The following is a 20,135-nucleotide window of genomic DNA, read 5'->3' on the forward strand; positions in this document are numbered from 1 at the left end:
AACTTTGCTAAAACAACAAAGCTGGTGGTGGTGGTGGCCTAAGACTTTTGCACAGTACTGTATATCAACACAATTCTTTATTGTAGGTGCTATCTAACACATACATGCCTTCATATACACTCCCAGAAAATACACCCGCATGAATAAAACGATTCATTTCAAAGGCTGACGTTTATGGCTCCAGGTGAGCAGCCCTTTACCTGTCTAGATGATATGCTGCGATCTCTGCATTGTGCCTCTCGAAATCGGAGAAGTAGAAGAAGTCGGGGGGCGTCTCCTGCTCCCGTGTCTGCCTGCAAGGCAAAGGTTAATCTGTTGTGAGTCCCTTTCATCAACAAAACCATAAACGCAGCCCTGGCCCTTAAAAATAAACCCACCCTGTGGAAAATTAAGCGTAGTTTAGGAAATATCTCCATTATTTCTGGATGGCTGTATTAAGACATTTTTATGAAAATCTTTATTTACAGAGCTACTTAATGATTAATAAATATAATATTATTATTAATTTTCAAAAACAAAATTTAGTTTAGTGTTCCATGACCTTTAATCCATTAATTAATTAATATTAAGTACTGTAGTTTTACCCCAATAATATCCCAGGACATCAAAATTGAGTTGCAGTGCATTTTTGTTGTGGTTCTTTACAGGAAACACAAATATTTTCTGTAAAAACATTTTCACTCAAATTCGAGATCTTTCACCTTAGTAATTAATAACAAACCAAACAACAATACAACAATATTGTTTAATCGATAATTGTAGGTCAACAGAGGACAGATTATTTTCCAGGCAAGCCTCCCTCCAAACAAGAGCCAGGGAACCTATTTTTATCCGACTGCACAACTTCATATGTTCCTGTTGAAATGTTTTCGGCAGGCTTCAGTTTAAACATACTTGAGATTTCTCCCTCTCTCTCGTTTTCCGAATTCTGTCTGAATGTCGAAAGAATTAAATCCAGCTGCTTTTCAACACTTGAAACTTCTGAGAAAATGATTCAAGAAACATAGCGTATAAACCATTAATCTTATATTACACCCCAACATTTTTCTTGCAAACAAAAAAATCTGAACCAAAGGCAAGGTAGGTGAAGACAGCAGTGCCAGCTCAATAATGCATTGCAAACAGATCCTTATCTTGGCAAAATCAGGGTTTGGGTATCGTCCTCAGCTGGTGGCATTCGTTCAAGGCGCAGCTGTGAGGCCGACACGCTCACCGATCATTAAATAACACAGCATGGGACCTGCCAAATGAAAGTCTCCAACTTCGCATTCTTTTGCCGTCCGCTCCTCAGTCAGATCTCCGGATAATATCGCTCCAACATGCCCACTGTGAGCTTCTTTTCAAGCATGAAGGGAATTAAAATGGATTTGTGTTTGCGCCGGAAGAAACAGGCCTAATTCTGCCCCAACCCTAAAGTACTTGTGATGAAGCTGCTTGGACTCTCGCCCTCAGATGTTTAACTGGCTGAGAAGATATAAGGGTGTGGCTTCAACTGTCTGCCTGTGGGTTTTTATACAATAAACTCCTGTTATAGTTTAAACTGTTTTTAAACAGTTTATTTGTATAGTTTCTTTTTGCAAGGTTGAAGAGAAGACAAACATTTCTTGCAGTGTTTAATGGTAATGACATTTGAAACACTTCCAGTATGGAATAAAATGCCAAACTAATTTAATTGCTAAAATTTTATGTATAATTATAAAGCAAACAACACGTTTCATCTTTCACGCTTTTTGCATAATTTGACAACATTACAGCTTCTTTGGCAAATAAAAGTTTATAAGTGATGATTTGTTTCTGTTTTCCTCACACTTTATTAAAGCTGTTTGTTGTAGTTCACACTGCTGTCTAAAGCCTGGAGTATAGTCAGTTTTTTACGTGTAAGTGAATTTACTCGCACGGTTAAATGCACAGCCTTGCAAAGTAAAGTTTGTCTTGTATGTGTACACAAAGGTTTGACGCATGTGGATTGCGACAAAACGCACTGCATCTCCTGGGCTACATGCTACATTCTCCTGTAGGCGCATACGCGACCTACACGTACAATGTATGCAGGGTTTTAAAAATCAGTATGCATGCACTCTTCTTATGATAAAAAATGTACTTGGACCCTTGCATCCACGCAAAAAAGTGGACCACACTTTGGCCTTAAGGGGACACTGCATTTTTTTGTTGAAAATATGCTCATTTTCCAGCTCCGTTAGAGTTCAACATCAGATTATTACCGTTTTGGAATCCATTCAGCTGATCTCCGGGTCTGGCTGTACCACTTTTAGCATAGCTTAGCACAATCCATTGAAACTGATTAGACCATTAGCATCGCGCTAAAAAATAACCAAAGAGTTTCGATATTTTTCCTATTTGACTCTTCTGTTTTTACACTGTGTACTAAGACCAACGGAAAATTAATATTTTTTGCCTGATGCTAGTGTTAAACTATAGGGGAGCTGAAAAATTAGCATATTTTTCAAAAAAGTGGAGTGTCCCCAGTTCCTGCAAAGCTTGACAGAAATTTTGCATTAGGCACTGAGGGACAGTCATTATTTTGTACATAAATTGATAATTTCACACAATACATTCAAAATGCTATTAATGTATAATCTGTATAATATATTATAAATCACCATGAAATCAAAACTGACAAGTTTTATTTTTTAATGGAATAATGAAAAATTCATGTGCCCTCAATTTAATAAAAATCTGAAAATGTACTTCTGTCCTCCTCTGGCGATCATTCTCTGATGACGTCAGCTAGACGGCTTGGGCGGAGCATCCATTAACTCCGCCCTCTCCAACTGTCAATCTACTGAATCTCCATTTCTGAATGAAACACCTATTTTTCTATATCCAATCAATTCACAGTGTAAAACACAAGCCACAACTGCTATTTTCCTTATGTGTTTTTCCGATTTACTTGGAAATATGTCACAATATGGAAGTCAATCGTTTTTTGTAGGCTAAACCCAGAAGTTAGCGGGACACTGGTTAACTCGCAAAAAATCCCATTAATTTTTCCCAACGACTTTTGGATTATCACAAAAAATAAGCTCTGTGTTCAAAAAAAGTTATCAAAACTTACACGTTTTGTCCAACCAGATAATCTTCACTGATAAACACAAGTTTTATCAATTTTGAAGTCTAAATGCATTTACTAGAAATATAAAAATTAATAAAAGTTGTGTAAAGATTATATTGTCATAAGTGTCATAAACTTTTGTTAAAAATAGGGATGTGCATTTATGTCATTTTTTCATTTCGATTAATCCATAGGTCTGAAGAACGAGTACTCGATTAACTGGGGGCGGGGAAATCAAAGGGGCGGGGCGTACACGTCATGGTGAAATGAAAATATTTTTATTAAAAACACTCAAATAAAACTTAATTTCGAAGAAACTATGACAGAACAATGAACACATACTAGAGTTTTAATTAATTAAATGTTTTTAACAGAAACCTCTAACAGGAAAAGCTGCGTGATGGAATGAAACTAAAGGGTTAACAAACACAAACCGAAGCGCTTTCTATATGACGCACTCTGCATAATATTAAGCCTTTATACAACATAAATGTACAACGTCCATCTATCTGCATAAATGCAAGACTTCAACTAAGTTTTCAACTAAGTTATCTAAAAAAAGAAAGTTTAACTCCCTTTGTGGATGTGCATCATAAACAGCGCACTTTTAAACACGTCCGGTCAAAGCACAAGCTTCATAACATTAAGCAGCTTTAAGTCTATTGCTATCATTTTAGCGTTTAGCTGTGTCGTGTCGTCCTCTTACCTTAGTCAATATGTAATGTAAATGCTCGTATGGCTCTCTGGTATCTCTTGACATTTGATGTTTAAATATGAGATGCCCAGCTAGCATGTATAAGTGGCCCGAGCTCGGATGCCCTGCGGCACTGTTCCAGCCTTAATCGTTCCGCTTTCGGCCCGCACAATTTTTGCTAGCTGGGTGATAACCCATTGAACTTTTGACGGCGCTGTACATTTTGCAACTGACTGACTGTATTTCCGAAGATCACGGCATCCTTTTAAACCATAGTGCCTCAGTGATGTGAGGTGTGACCGGCTTCGCGGGCTCGCGGGTTTACGGACCGGCGGGTTGCTGATGTTCGGGCGCGCGGAATTATCTGTTTGTTTTTGAATCACGCATGGTAATGCTACTGATGTCATACGTCGGTCTGCGTAGCTCGACACGACGTCAAACATGCATCTCCAGACCCAGTCTTTACTACCACATGCGCTTGTAATGCTAACCAGACACCCAAATGCCGCCATATCCACAATAAATAAATAAATAAACCCACATGATCATCGTTTTCGTGATCGATCATCGATGCCACGTTCGAGTACTCGTCTCGAGCAATCGAGTACTCGTGCCCATCCCTAGTTAAAAACATAGCTTATTTTTGGCAATAATCCAAAAGTCTATGGGAAAAATGAATGGGCTTTTTTGCGAGGGAACCAGTATACCACTAACTTCCGGGTTATCTTACAAAAATAACTTATCCCTGCAGCACTATAAGATCAAAAGACTGGATCAAAGTCAAACAAAAGTGAAAGAAATCAACGCTCTAAAAATGCTGGGTTATTTTTGACCCAGTGTTGGGTCAGAAAAGGTTTATATTTGATCCAACAATGGGTTAAAACAACCCAGCATTTTGAGTTGAAACAATCCAGCATCCCAATGGGTTTGGTTTGTCCCTTTTTGACAAAATGCTGGGTTAAAAATAACACATCTCTAATAATGTTTTATAGAGTGTATATATAGACATTTAAAATGCAGCAAATAAAGAATATGTTTTATTGGATCTTCACACACAAATAAAGTTTTTAATAAAAACAAACCCCTGTGACACAAAAGTGCCAGAAGTTAAAAACACCCATACACCCGTTCCAAACCGTACTTGCTCCCGTTTATAAATTCAGTACCCTGTAAACATAATCAGCCTGTTATCACAGCAATTATCACAGCTCACTGTCTAATGCACTGCAAGTGTACTATTATGTCTTTAAGTACTTATTGAACACCACTGAAGCAAAGCACTTGACCCGACGATGACAGCACTTAACGTTTGCACAGATCCGCCTCAGAGCTCTACAGCATTGCTTTCCATCAAACAAGCCTCAACATCAACTTCATAATGTAAATAGTCAGGGAAACACAGAATTATAAAGAGACACAAAGACAGCAGCTGATGGCAAAAGCTGAGGGTGGAAACCCTTAAAACCCCCTTCTTCCGCACTGGCGCTCCAGACAACCTTGTTAAGCTTGAGTTTGCAAGCTCTCATTTATTCCCGCAAAGCCCCAGAGAGATACGAGGAAAACAACACTCGACTGGCTGCTGGACTAGAAAATTATAACAAAGCAAAGCAGACGCATACTGGCCTGTGACGGGGTCAAAACAATCCCTTAGAAGCATTCGCGATTGCGGCAAACAACGCATAGATGAAAACTTTCCCATGTATTAGCAAAAAGAGGTGCTAAAAATAAGAAGAAATCAAGAAACTGTTAGGGGAGAGAGACGAGTCGACTCGGTTCAGCGTATGTGTGGGAGATTTTTTTTCATTCTATTTTCTTCAAAAACGCCCTCAGTGGATGTGGTTCACCATCAAAGATGCCATGTAAGCGGTAGCTCTTAACATACACTTAGCCTCAAGACGGGCCCATGGGATGTGTGTAGACATCTTAAAACCAGCTCTGCCGAGAGCAGGATGTCTCGGGCCATCAAAATACACTGAGAGAGCCGCTCTTTGTGACCCTGCACTTGAAGATAACCATGATGTTTACTCTCACCGGGTGGACAGGTTATCGGTGCATACAAACAGAGTCACAAAAGGAGAAAAACATTAAATGGATGCACCATGTTTTCTAGTTATTTTGGACACTGCAATTTACCAAATGATGATCGAATGGTCAAAAAAAGCACAGTAACCCAGCATATATATACGGTGTAGTTGAGCATGCATTTAGCAGATTCAGGTGCCTGGATTGCAGTTGTTGAGCAATTCTTCACAGTGTTAGCACAGTATAACTGGCAGTCGGCTGTGTCCTTCACAAAGTAGCAGTCTCAAAACAGGGAATTTATTGTGCAAAACCTATTGAGCACAGATTTTTTTTGGCTTTTGGTGATGTGAGCAAAATTGGCATTATTCCTTTAGTGAACTGGGAGCTGCAAAAATGCACACTTGCGCATGCAAGTAGACAGCAAGACGAGCAGGCAAAATTTTATGTTGAAATTAATTTCCACCATACCACCAAGCGTGCGCACAAGCCCTGAAAAGTGAAGCCAAACTTCTCAATCGCCCCCCAATTACTGATCCTAGTATAGGTCATAAACCCCGCCTCCCCATGTTATTCAATAGGACTTGAGACCAACTGAAGATTTTAATTAAACTTCAATTATCTTTTTTCCGATCAGGTTTCTGTCATTTACTGTAGTTTTTATCATGCTGATGTAAATCCTAGTTTTTGTTTTTAAAATAGGATTGTTTTTGGTTAGTTATTTAATGCTATAAAAACGGTGGTGTGACGTCATGATTGACAGCTGTGTTGTGCGCATTCTGCAAGAGCGAGGGCGGGACCTTGATTTACTTCCTGCTCACTACTGCGCAGGACTGGTCCCGAAATCGCTACTGCCCAGACTTAAGATCCAAGATGTCAGCAGCATATCGTGACACTGGCAGCTTCACTTTTCACCAATGGAAGAGAGCAAATGGGCATCATACTTTTATTTTACGGTCTATGCATACCACCTAACAGACATTAGTGGTCGACCTATATGGGTTTTTTTTAATGACCAATGCTAATACTTATATTTAGAAAGCAGTATGACCGATATGAGGCCAATATAACAAAACTGTAATTACAGTAAATGAGACAAACTAAATAAACATTTGTTATGCATTATATTTATAAATAAATTATTTTAAAGTATTTAAATTTTTTTACAAGACAACATTTTGAAAAGATTTGATAAGATTTATTGTCCGATGCAATAAAAAATATGCAAATATTGCCCGATATATTGGAAACTGCAATCACTATCACTGCCAGACATAATTGCATTAGATTGTTTTTCTTTAACCAAACTAAAAAGTTAAAATTTAGCCTATAACACGGCATGTTTTTAGGGTTGCTATCAATAATATATGTATAGTACAACAGTGGACAGATATTTTAAATTTTTATCTGGATTAAAACGTTCTAGCCCAGAAAAAATTATTTAAAAAAAAAATTATTTGTAGATATTGGTTAAAAATATTTTTATTCTTTATTATCACAGTTGTGTTCTTTTGCATTTGAAAATGTTTGAAACCGTTATATAGATTTTAATCTTTTACATTTAAATATTATTTTACAGGGCTCGAAATTGTGACGATTGTGGTCGCATATGCTCCTAAAATTTTATTGGCGCAACCTCAAAATATATTTGGGAGCATTTGTGCGAGTGCAAATGATTGTTGTGGTGCGACTTGTTTTTATTTCTTACCAAAATGTTCACATATACTGTGGAATAATTGGTGAACGTCTTATAGAGATCAATTAAACTTTACACGATTGACTCAGTTTCATGCTGTTTTTAGCACACAAATACATAAAGATCATATTCAGAGGCTGAGCTGCTGTCAGAGTTCACGCAGATTTCATTGTTTTATTAAACGATCGTCAAATACACATCGACAACCCATCAAAATAAAAGTCAGTTAAACGTATTAAAATTGACATACATTTATTACTATTGTAGCTATAGTAAAATCTATTTTTAAAGTAATAAAAATAATAATTTTAAATGATTTCTTAAATAATATAATGACAAAGTTTTGTTATACAAAAAAGCCATATTTTACGTAAACAAATAGTTTTATTTTAATTTGAGTATTTTAGTTTGATGTGGTGCTCCTATAATTTTCAATGGATGCGCCTACATTTTTGCTGGTGCTCCTAACGTTTCAATTTGGGAGCACCAGTGCTACCTACTAAAAAAGTTAATTTCGACCCCTGCTTTATTTATTTAATATTTAATAAATATAAACATTTAAGGGTTTAAAAAAACTTTTCAAACTTGTTATTCGGAATACAACACTTTAGTTTTTAACCTGTTTCTGTCAATAGAGTGAAAGTACAGTATGGTGCAGTACAAGTCCCAGCAATTACCACAATACAAAAATTTGCCTGCTGAACACAGGTGATTGACAGATTTTTTATGTGATATCTATATCTAGAGAGCAGACTAGACAATATGTAGGCCGAGATACAGTACGTAATACAAAATAATGAATTTAAAAACAAGTTACAAGTTGCTGAATAATACACAAAGATTTACTAAAAATGACAAAAAAATTTCGGAACTGAAACTAGGCAGAATAACACTTTCCCCAAATAGCCCTCATCTTGAACTATTGGTATAAAACAGTCCAACACTGTACAGACACGCTTTAGCGGTCATCATGGCTAACTTTGCAATAATACAACAGGAGCAGATGAGGAAACTGCTGATGGACAAAGTGCAAAAGCGACATTCATCAAAAAACTGAAATGTAAAGAAAAACATGGACCATACTAATGAATCAAAAAAGACAAGGTATCTAGGAGACTATATTCTGGCAAATCCCTTTGTTGGCTCTGCACTGAACTAAAGCCAAAAAGAGCACCCACAATTGCCGTGAATGCCAATTCATTTCACAAACCCTAATGGTTGCCGCACTTGTAAAAGCTTAACCCAGCATTCTCAGGATGAGTGTTGGTCAGACCGCGATGGAGCACCAAGACAAAAGGCAGGACACTTAAAAACATGCCTTCTTGGCTTTAGGAGAAAAGCTGCTGGATAGAGTGCTAAATTTGGTCACTTCACAGACCCTTTTCAATGATGGCCACTCTGTGACTTTCTCACTGTGAATGATTATCAAACGGAGCATTGTTTAAACTGCAGGAGCATGCAGAAGTGACCTTTGAAGCTAATGTCATGGTGCTGGAAGCAAATATTAGACGAGGAGGTGCCTGCTGCAGAATAAAGCTGCTTTCTGTGGCCTGTTTGTGATAACTGCTAATAGGTAATGTCAAGAGATGGATCGTTTTACAACCTTCAGCAGTTGCTTTATGCACAACAGAAAAAAATGTTTAGTGAAATAATAAATCAAAACATTAACATTTAAATATTTAATAATATATTTGATGACTTTCAAAGTAGCCATGCTACAATTTGTAAAAATTGTACTCCTGGCATTTTATCAAAGAGCTTGTTGATGTCTCCTGAGATATATACTTTATATACTGTGCAAAAGATTGGTAGTGATCTTTTAATCTGTTGTGTATACTGTATAGAAACTTGCCTCAAGAAAAACAGCAAGAGCACAACGTCTACCAGGTTACTGCAGGACTGATCCCAACCCATCCTTTATTTCCAGCCCAGAAGAGCTACTGGTGGCTCAATGGGGATGTCTGGTATTTAGTGCTGTGTCTGACAGTGGCAGTAGAGTCGTTTATTAGTAGCGTGAGGAGGCTTATGTTGGCCTTGAGCCTGCTTTATGTGAGGGAAAATTCAGCCATGTTGTAAAAATTCCTGGGAAACTTCTTTTTTATGGTCTCATCTTTGTCTCTGGAGGCTGGTTGAACATTTTAGTTTTTTCACAGCTATCACACGCTAGTTTATTCAGGTGTGTTCCTGTATTATCAAATGCAACCGCCTGCATGAATATGGTGAAGTTTGCCATATCTGTGCCACTATCAGCAAGAAAGAAATGAAAAAAAAAATGATTTAAAATTTGCTAAAAACAACAACAACAACAACAGATCAATTGCATTGATGACTCTTAGCATTACATTTTATCCAAGCATTTGTGCTCTACAATAAGACTATAAACTGAAAAGCAAATAGTTCATGGTGTACTGTAATGTAATAAGAGACTATTGGTTATTTAAACAAAGGGATTAGACCTTTAATGTGTCCTGACAAAGTTTACCCGCTTAATTGTTAACTCTTTCCCTGCCAGCATTTTTTTTATTTTTGTGATATTTTAAAGCCTTTCTGAAAATGTTATTCTTTAAATATATAAACATACAATATATCAAATGAAAGAACTTTATTTTTTTAACCAAAAACTGATATAATACACAATTGGAGTTTCTGCACGAGAGCGCCCTCTGGCTTTTGGTTGTGGCGGTAATTCATTCAAATTAATTAATTGAGAAAACGAGCATTTGCACAATAAATCGTTACAGCCCTAATATTTACACTTGTCCAGTTTTGTCTGAAATACATCCCAGACCACTTCCTCAAGTGATTTAAATCTGTCCCGAAAACGTTTTGGAGGGCATTTACACATTTACGATCAGATCGGAGCTATCCGATCAGAGAAAATGCAAGAAGTGACCAGGTGTAAAAATCCCTTTAGAGATCAGATTCAGAGCGATGATCAAAACATATATAGTTTTTTATAATTAGATAAGAGCGCCACCTAGTGGATAATAGCGGAATTATAGATTACCGTAAAAACTCATCAGGGAAGCATCATTGGTCGGGAAGTGTTTTTCCTAACTGACAAGATAATTCATCAATGGCGGGAAAGAGTAAAAAGAAATACATGTCAAGTAGGGCTGTGCAAAAATACTGATACAGCTAACTATCATGATACTTTTTTCCACAATAGTTTATCGATTTTCAACCTCTACTATAGATATTTAAAAAAAAAATTAATAATCCCTCTGTGTGCGTCAAACAACCTCCTCCGCCGCTGCTGTAGTTGTCGCTGTCCAGATGTGTGTTATATATACGGCCAATGTCTCAGAAGTTAGTGGAAGTGAAAAAATGGCAGAAAATGTAAAAACACCAGCAGCTTTCGTGTGGACACATTTTGGCTTTAAAAAATGAAAAATCAGCTCTATTTTTTACATTTTTGATTAAAAAAGAAAGAAAAAAGCATTGTAATGTATCGCAACATGCAACATATTGTATCGTACCGTGATATGGTGCATCACAGCCACGTATCGTGATATGTATCGTATTGTGAGGCCCTTGCCAAATACCCAGCCCTAATGTCAAGCACAATTTGGGGTCTTTAAAGGTATAGTTTACCCAAACTGAAAATCTGGGGTGAACTACGACACATAAGACAATGACTAGTTTTCGCCAGTTTTGTGACTAGTCATATATATGCGTTGTGACAAAACATGCACATAAAAGAACCAACAATCGTCTTATCGTTTTGATGAGGAACCGGCATGCCGCTATTTTTGAGATGTGTTTAGATTTAAATGCAACTATCGGCCACTAAATATGCTCAAACACAAACCGTTTTCTCTCAAAAGCATACTGTTTTTGCTTCAAAACATATAAATTAAGCCACCAAGGTTGTATGGATTCCTCTTCCTGATGATGGATGGGCTTAAAAAATGGCTACGATTCAATGCTATTACAAAGCTAGGAAGAGCCAAAAGAAAATTATATACACCTAAGATGGCTTGAGGGTGAGTAAAATATGGGCTCATTGTCAATTTGGCATGAACTATCCCTTTATTATCAACTGAAATGTTTGTATTTTACCCCCGCCCCTCAGTTTTTTCACAGCTGTTGTCCAGTATACGAGGTGGAGCTGCACAAGCCAGCTGTTTTAAGTCCAACACAAAAGTGAAAAATGACCTGACGTGAACACAAAACTCTGACCACAAGACAAAAACAACAGCCCTAAGGGAAAAGTCAACATTTTTCTGCAAAAAACTTGTCTAGGCATTTTAATTATATTGTGTTTCTCAACTTTATGTGCTCTTGTTAACATTAGTGAATATAAATCTTTTGAGATAACAAAGGACTAAAGCAAGTTTTTCATTCTCTGCGACATTTGGATACAGCGCAATTTGCCACGTGGTCATGATGAATTTTCCAACTGTCCTTAAAGTCGCCTTTCACCCATATAGTTGTAAAGTATTTAGGATAAAGTTATTATTAATTCTCACATCACACACACAGTTTTAACTACGACTCATCTTATTGGTTGTATGCAGTGCAGTCACACAACTTAAATATTATAATGCATCCTATAGTAGCTCAAATTTGATCCGAAAAGTCTGCATCACATGAAAGCCAACTTCATGCAACCCCTGCAACCCTCCATGCAAATAAAAGATTTCCTGTCTATCGCCATTTGTTGTGACAAATCAGCCTAACAGATCTGGATGATGAAACACAGTCAAAGTAGCAGAGTAAGTTTATATAAACAGAAAGCGAAACAAGAGAGCACACATGCTAAGCTAACAGACAGGCAGGCCTTAATAAGAAAGACCACAGCATCATCCTCTCATCCGCATCATCCACTTAATGGCATCGTGTAAATATTCCAGCCAGATCAACGGGCCATAAAGAGAAATCCATCATCTGCACATAATCTCTGATTTACTGGCCCAGACTGACAGGCTTCTCCGTATGATAGCACGTCTGATAGCCCCACGGCGCATCTCCTCTCTGACAGGCAGAGGTGATGGCTGTGCTATCAGGTTAAAGTGTGCAGCGTGTGCTCTCAGCCTTCCTGTAGTTTGATCTGGGCTTTCAGATGTTGAACCCACTGCTATTACGCATAACTGGGGTTTAAAGATCCATCAAATATCTGTCCCTGCACATCTTGATGGTTTTGGCAACCGGGTGGGTCAACAGTCTATGATACTGTTATGGTATTTGCTAAATAAACTGCAGATGAATGTAGGCCACTAAAAGATTTAGGTTCATCGACATCAATTATGACTACATCCTCTTTAGTAATGTGTACTTTGTCAGCCAAAATAATGTTTCACGTTTCTAAATCCTTTTTGGAGCATTTATTTTGTCAGCCAAAATAATGCTTTACGTTTCAAAATCCTCTTTTTGTACCATTCATTTTGTCAGCCAAAATATGTTACGTTTCAAACACCTCTTTTTGTAATTGTTATTTTATCAGCCAAAATTATGTTTACGTTTAATCTAATATTGATATATGTAAATATTTGTGAGTAAAGTCAGCATGTTGTGTATTTTTATTTAAAATTTTATTAAAAGTAGTGGTGCGCGGGGCAAAAACTAACGCAGGGTTAGTTGTCACACAGACTGTTTACATTGTTGCGCAAATTATTAGAAATGTATAATTTTATTGATGAGTTATGATGAATGAGTGTTTTGGTGGCATGTAAGTACATTTTTTTCATTATATGTTTATTTCGGTTGTCTTGTTGACTTAAACATGCAATCGTTTTGAAATATGTCTGCAGCTCTTACCAACTTTTTTGGTGGGCTTGAAAATATTTTGACCCAGCAGGGTTAATTGTAACGCTGTGTTACAACTAACCCCTCAGCATTTACGATATAAAAACCAATAACGTTAGGTAATTCTTGCCGTTGTTTTTAATAGGCTACATATGAATGATTGCTGGTTGTCAACAAAATAAATGTGCCTGTCTTATCAAAAATCGTGTGTCAAATTTATTTTTGTTTATATCTTTAATATTGATTGAATAAGGTCACGTCAAAGATTAAAATCATAATGAAATGAATGGCTAAAATCAGACTTTGATTCTCATTATCTCAGAATTTGATTTTGAAACTGTAGTATGGTTATTACAGACTGGGTCACATATAAAATATGTTTTGTCATAATTGTGCTGCTTTTTCTCACATATTTAGACATTTATAATTGAACTATTGTTAGAAAAGGGCTGTATAAATGAATACAATGTGGATAACTGTCTATTATAGACGGTTTCAGCAGTAACAACATAAACAAGCGGCTGTCGCGGTCCGCACGTAACTTCCGGTAAACTCCGCTAATACTAAATAACAACAAAGTACTTTAAACGTAGTTCATTTATATAACAAGCAAAAAAACAACACAAAGATTTCATAGGAAACAAAAACATTTGTTATTTTCAACGAGGCATTTGTTCAAGAGATCAGTTTAGCAACTAGTCAAACCATTAAAAAAACAAAACCGGAAGTAAATTTCGGATCCAGACGTGTATCACGTGCGTCCGATGAAACCGTCTATAGACAGATATATAAACAATATCCACTTCAAGTATATAGACAAAATAGTATTGAAATATTTGCCTGCAAACTAAATTTTTAGCAAGTGTTTCAACTAACCCCCTGCCTGTTACAATTAACCCCTCCCCTATAGGGTAAGTTGTAACATTTGCACTTCTGTCACGTTTGGTGCAATTGTCCAAAAATAGTAAGTAATAGAAACAAACTTCAAATGTTCATTTGTAGCAGAGATGTGTGTGTTGCTTGTGTAAAGATATAAGTAATCAAACTCAATTTTTTTTTAATGATTGAGACAAAACCAAAAAGCGTTAGGTTGGGCCCCGCTCTCCCCTAGTAATAATATTATTGTTAATATTAATTCTTTTGTTTTTATTATAACAAATACATTATTTGAGGAGCTCAGAAGGAAAAACCCTAAATGCCACCTCTGTCAAAATGAGATTTGAGCACATATTATACTGTACTACATGTTATACTATAGTATACTATATGTTTGGGTATTTAAATTAGTTGAAATAAAATGGCTTTGATTAACATACCCTGCTGTCATCCTTTCTTGATCCAAACGGACCTAGTATCTCTCTGCTCAAAAGGTCTGACAACTCATATAAAAATCTCACTCTTGTTAATTTTTAAAGGTAAATGTAAATTGTTCGGCCATGAACACCGTCTGGCTCCCTTTCGATTTGAGGGCCAGATTTTAGTATGAAATCTGTGACCCTGTCAGTCACTATTACTGAGCTTTATCACTGACTGCTCGGCTGTAAAACCTTAGGATGAGCTAATGATGAAACGGTGAGATGTGCCGCATGATTTGTAATGACCTAAAATCAAACGTGACGGTGCATGTTGACGAAGAATAACAGTCATAAAACCAGGTGACAACAAGAAAAACTAGTTGATAAATCACAGTGCCAGATGTGTCAATGAGTATTAGAGTTTATTTGGGAGAATTATTATGAGGTTTGAATATAGTCCTAAACCTGCAGTGATGTAATACAGGTTCACATGCATTGTTGCGTTAAGCTGATAGATGAATAAAACAGCGGGCATTGGGTAACAGGCATAGCACTATAGCACTGAATTCCTGTGAACATGAATATTATTTATGGGTCGTGTCAAGTTTTTGCGATACCGGAGTTCCAATCACCTTCATGTAATTGGAATTGACCTCTCCATCTCATTCACTGCATTCCAGCAAAAAGAAAGCTGCTGCCATTATCATTTATAATTACAAATGACCCATGGGACCGGTGAGTATTGCTTATTGATTTCCAGCTCCGCTATGCTTTTCTGGGCAAACATGTCCTTTCACTGGTTATATAAATAGAACAAAGGCCTGACAATGTCAACGTTAAATGCATTATACGCAATCTCTCTGGTGAAAAACAAGAATAGAAAGGTTAATGTGCTTATAATACACCATTAAAAATCTAACACAATAATACAAGGAAATTTAAATAAAAACGTCAGGATCCGGAATACATGTGTGTTTATTTACTGTTATTGTTTTGGTTTTTTTTTTACATGTGTGTTAGCTCCACCTCTCGTTTCCCTGATTATTGCCCTCACTTCTCTTCTTATTTGCCTCCATTTATATTCTAAGTGTGTGTTCAGTGCTGGTTCATTCTCTTGTTTCTGTTTCCAGTGTTTGGGCCTGTCTGCTTGTTACTGCTGCCCTGATTGGTCTGTGAAAATATACAGTTTTTGTCTCAGCTTTTACTGCTTTGTTTTCTTTTTCGTGCTATGCCCTTCTGTGGGATGGTTTTAATTTGCTAACAGAGTTGCTTGGACACTTGGACACATTTTTGGTTTCTTTTTCCCCTATTTATACTCTGTCTTTGATTTGGTTGTATTAAAACGGAACAAATATGATTTTGATAGTTGTTTTCTTCAGAATAACCTTTAATGGTTGTCAGATTCATACAAATTCATGCACTCTATGTTTTATTCACAATCCAAATTGGATAAGTCACATTGTAAACTACTGTACAATGCCAATAAACTGACACATTGTATTAGCACATTGTGTGACATCCTGTACCTTCTGTTAAAAGAATAGTTCACCAAAATATGAAGATCTCTAATTTACCCTCATTTTTTCACGGATGTATATCCTATGTCCTTTCTTAAGTTGAATAATAATTTTGTATTAAATTCTGTGATGCTATCTTATTTGGGGATCAACATTGTGAAGCTTTAGAAAGCACCTAGATTCATTTTTCAAAAAATCCAAATGATTTTCATTGGTTAATAAATGTCTTCTAAAGAGAAACGATACATTTGTGAAAAAAATATAAGCTTATTTAGATTGATATGTTGTGTTATTGTTAATTTGTAACATGCATAAAGTTGCACTAATCTGTATGTTTACAATATTACATGACATATCGATCACTAAATAAGCTTATAATCTATAATAATCTAAAAATAATTTTCTCTGCCAAATGTAGTTTCATTTCAGAAGTCATTTATTAACCCAAAGAGTCATTTGGATTACTTTAAAGATGAATTATTGTCTGATTTTGAGTTTCACTATTTTATATAAGATAACCGGACAATATCATTTTTTTCATTTATAAATTCAATATACATTTATTTCAATATATATATATATATATATATATATATATATATATATATATATATATATATATATATGTATTCAATTTAAATGATTCAATGATTCGTCTGATCCCGATTCAACATAATATTTTTCTTGATCCATTTAGAATTGTGTGTGTGTCAAATCAAGAGAAAGTCATGTCAAGTGTAAAAAACTCATTTAAAATACAGTTACAAGTTGAAAGAATGTAAATGTTCATAAATATTTATTAAAAATGCCAGTATTTGAGTGACCCATGCTGTCATTTACTTTTATGCGCATCCTGGGAGAAGAATGTTGCACTTGAATCATCCTGTCCTTTCTGTGCTTCTGGATTGTTGGCAACATTTTACTTCCTGGGCCTTGATGTGGACAAGGCCGACATTATCATAATTCCTCCTGCTTTGACTCACAACCTGTTATCTCCAGTAAGCATTGCATTGTGAACGAATCTTTCAAACATATAAAGAAGTGTCACATTTCCAGCTGACGTCAGAGGTATTCAGGTCAGTCACAACGTACCCTGGCCTATCATTTGTACAAAATCAATGCGTTTGAGGAAGCCAGGATATCTGGAGCTACAAAAATGTATGGTATGTGGAAACCAATGTGTTTTTTTAACCATAAACCACCTGAACACATTGTATTATATAGAGCTGCGTATCGATTCAGATGTTCCAGATCGATTCAATTTCGATTCACAAGCTATCAAATCGATTCGATTTCGATTCTCGATTCAATTTTCGATTCCGGTTCTCGGGTCGGTTTTTATACTTGATTCTCGATTCAACTCAATTAATATAGATATAATACAAATACTATATTAATAAAAAATAACAGTGAACAGAAGTTTACAAGTGGGTAATTAATAAAAAGAAATTAAAAGCCACAACACTATCGTCGTCGTCTTACTTGTGAAACCTAAAATGCTTCCATACCTCTGACTTTTTATGTGAAGGTGGCATCAACGTCAATGAAGCACCTGAAACCGCCATTTTAAGCACTGAATAAATGAATGACAGGCTCGCCTCTCGCTCCTTGGTAACATCACGCAAGGCAAAAAAGAGGGTGACATCTAGTGAAGAAGACTAGTAATTTGATTAACGTTAATCTTACGTTCAATGTTTGTAGAAAAAAATATGGAAAAAAATTTGATTCTGCTCTTTGAGAATCGATTCTGAATCGACCACGTTTAAAAAAAGGCTTAAGCGAAAAACTATTTTTTTGCCCAGCCCTAGTATTATACCAATACACAAAATAGCGTTGTTTTTAGCAATGAAATAGGTGCACTTTAATAGAATGTTGGGGCATACCAATATGGAGGCGCGGTGGCTTCACAATGTGACGTCATGCGCAATCCAGTCATTAATATAGATCAATGTGCATAATATTGAAAAATTAAAGGACACCTAAAAAGCTCATTAATCAAAACGACCTCTCAAACATTTACAAAGCTCTCAAAGGAAAGCCATGTGTGATTTACAGTACTGAGGAGGAGAAAACAAGAAAATTGCTTTGCCTATACAGCAATTACCACCAATTAGTCGGGCAGAGTCGTCCATTTAGAAATTTAGTTCTCTGTGCACGTCCCACACCTTAATTGCCTCTTCTTAGTTTCAAGTCTCCCGAAGAGTACACAGCATCAATTCCTTAAAAGCAGGGGAACAATACTAATGCTCACCCAAAAAAAGCATCAGAATAGATACTTAAAGGATAAACAGGCGTTCAAAAGAGAAGGCTTTTACAAGAGCCCGTTTGCTCTATTGTTCATAAAACGCGGGCACATAAGCCTTTGCGTTACAGTGGGAGGAAGCGTTTAACTGAGGCGAATATCAGTCCCCAGCATTAGGTGTTATCTTCTAACGGGAAAACAACACAGAGTTGCTGCAAGACGAGAGTCGGATGCAGAACGGCATATAAAAGTGCATCTCGGGCACAGGCTTTACATAATTTATATCCCATACCCCCCCCCAGGAGCATTACCAGGTATATCTGGCATTCCAACACAGCCTAATGGACATAAGCCGCTGTATGTATGTTGTTTTGTGAGTTAATGGTTGATTATTAACAGCACAGGATGAGTAAACTTGACATTTCTGATAACCTGTGAAGCCCAATATTTTTATTTCTCAAGCGTCTGTTTATCAAGCACTTAAACTGGAATTCTGGGTTGCTAGTGAATAACATACACTGCTCAAAAGTGTCACATCTGTTCAGTACACCCTCAAAAAGGAGTATTTTTAAATCACTAGGCGTCATATATCGGCATGAGAAAATGGCTTACATCACCCATCCCCTTTGTGAGGGTGTGGATTAGCTGTAAATGGCATTCAGAAAGCTTTTCAGTCCAACCCCACTCCACCTTTCCCTCAATAGGATTAACCAAATGTCTAATAAAAAGCCCATTATTTGTGCCATTTCAGCGCTGGACTCAGCCATGCGGCAAACGCAGACCAGCGGAGGCAGATACACAGGTTAATGATGACAGAGAATGTCAGGGCGCCGAGGGCATTTCATTCATTCATATTACAAAGCTGCTGGAAACGGTTTAATGGGCAGCATCCGAGGCCACAGCTCAGCGTGAGGGCACAAAACAGTAAAAGCGAGATGGACATGGGTGAGCGAGGCATGAGAAAGAACAAGAGAAAACCTTGAGAGGGGATGGTCATTCGGACGGCAGTGATATCCCTATGGGCGGAGATAGAGGGATGCTGTTAAGAGCCAGATTTGGCATCAGATACAGAGCGTGAAAATACATCAGAGCTCTCACTGAGACGGCAAGACCTGATGTCACACAGTGCTCACATGCAGTACAAAGCACTGACTGATCACGGCTCTGAAAACCGCAAAAATGGCACAGTCCACACAGTGCACGTTTAAAGGAACAGTTCTCCTCGAAATAAAAAAATTAAATCATCTTTTAAATTTTGTGTGACAATCTTGAAAATTACAATAAAGAACACAGTTATTAAGTAGGAACACAATGTATAAAACATAAAAAAGCTCTATTTTCTAAGTCTTCTGAAGACATATGATAGCTTTGTGTAAAGAACAGACTGAAATTTCAAGTCATTATTCACTAATAATCTGCCTCTCCAGTAAGAAACTCACTTAATGATTTGTTATTGTCAAGTTTCACAGTTCATTTTCTGAACTGGATCAATGGGTCACTGAAGATAACTGGTTTAAAAAGAATGATTTATTTACTTTTAGACCAGTTTTTAAGTTCAGCTAACTGACTCAAAGATCCATATCTCACTGAGGGGGAAGATTATCAATAAATAACGACTTAAACTTCAGTATGCATGGACTAATTTAATGGTGCTTTTTAGTGTACTTTTAAAGGAATCGTTACAACTGAATATGAAAATGTCCTTAATTAATTAATCTGCATGCCATCCTAGATGTATATTACTTCCTTTTATAAGTTGAATGCAAATAATTTGTTATCTTTTTATATGGGATCCAACATGGCAAACTTTAAACACCACATACAGCCATCAGTTAAGAAATCCGAATTACT

At 36.6% G+C, this 20,135-nt stretch overlaps 1 protein-coding gene across 1 annotated transcript in view; it reads right to left on the reverse strand.

Annotated features, from left to right (window-relative positions):
* fam20cb (FAM20C golgi associated secretory pathway kinase b) overlaps nucleotides 1-20,135 on the reverse strand; it is a 61,810-nt gene that overhangs the window by 24,478 nt on the left and 17,197 nt on the right. The window contains exon 4 of the mRNA XM_065242528.2: nucleotides 201-293. Within this exon, the coding sequence (XP_065098600.1) occupies nucleotides 201-293 (93 nt within the window). The remainder of the gene's footprint in view (nucleotides 1-200; nucleotides 294-20,135) is intronic.

Source organism: Paramisgurnus dabryanus, chromosome 1, assembly GCF_030506205.2.
Source record: "Paramisgurnus dabryanus chromosome 1, PD_genome_1.1, whole genome shotgun sequence".
NCBI lineage: Eukaryota > Metazoa > Chordata > Actinopteri > Cypriniformes > Cobitidae > Paramisgurnus > Paramisgurnus dabryanus.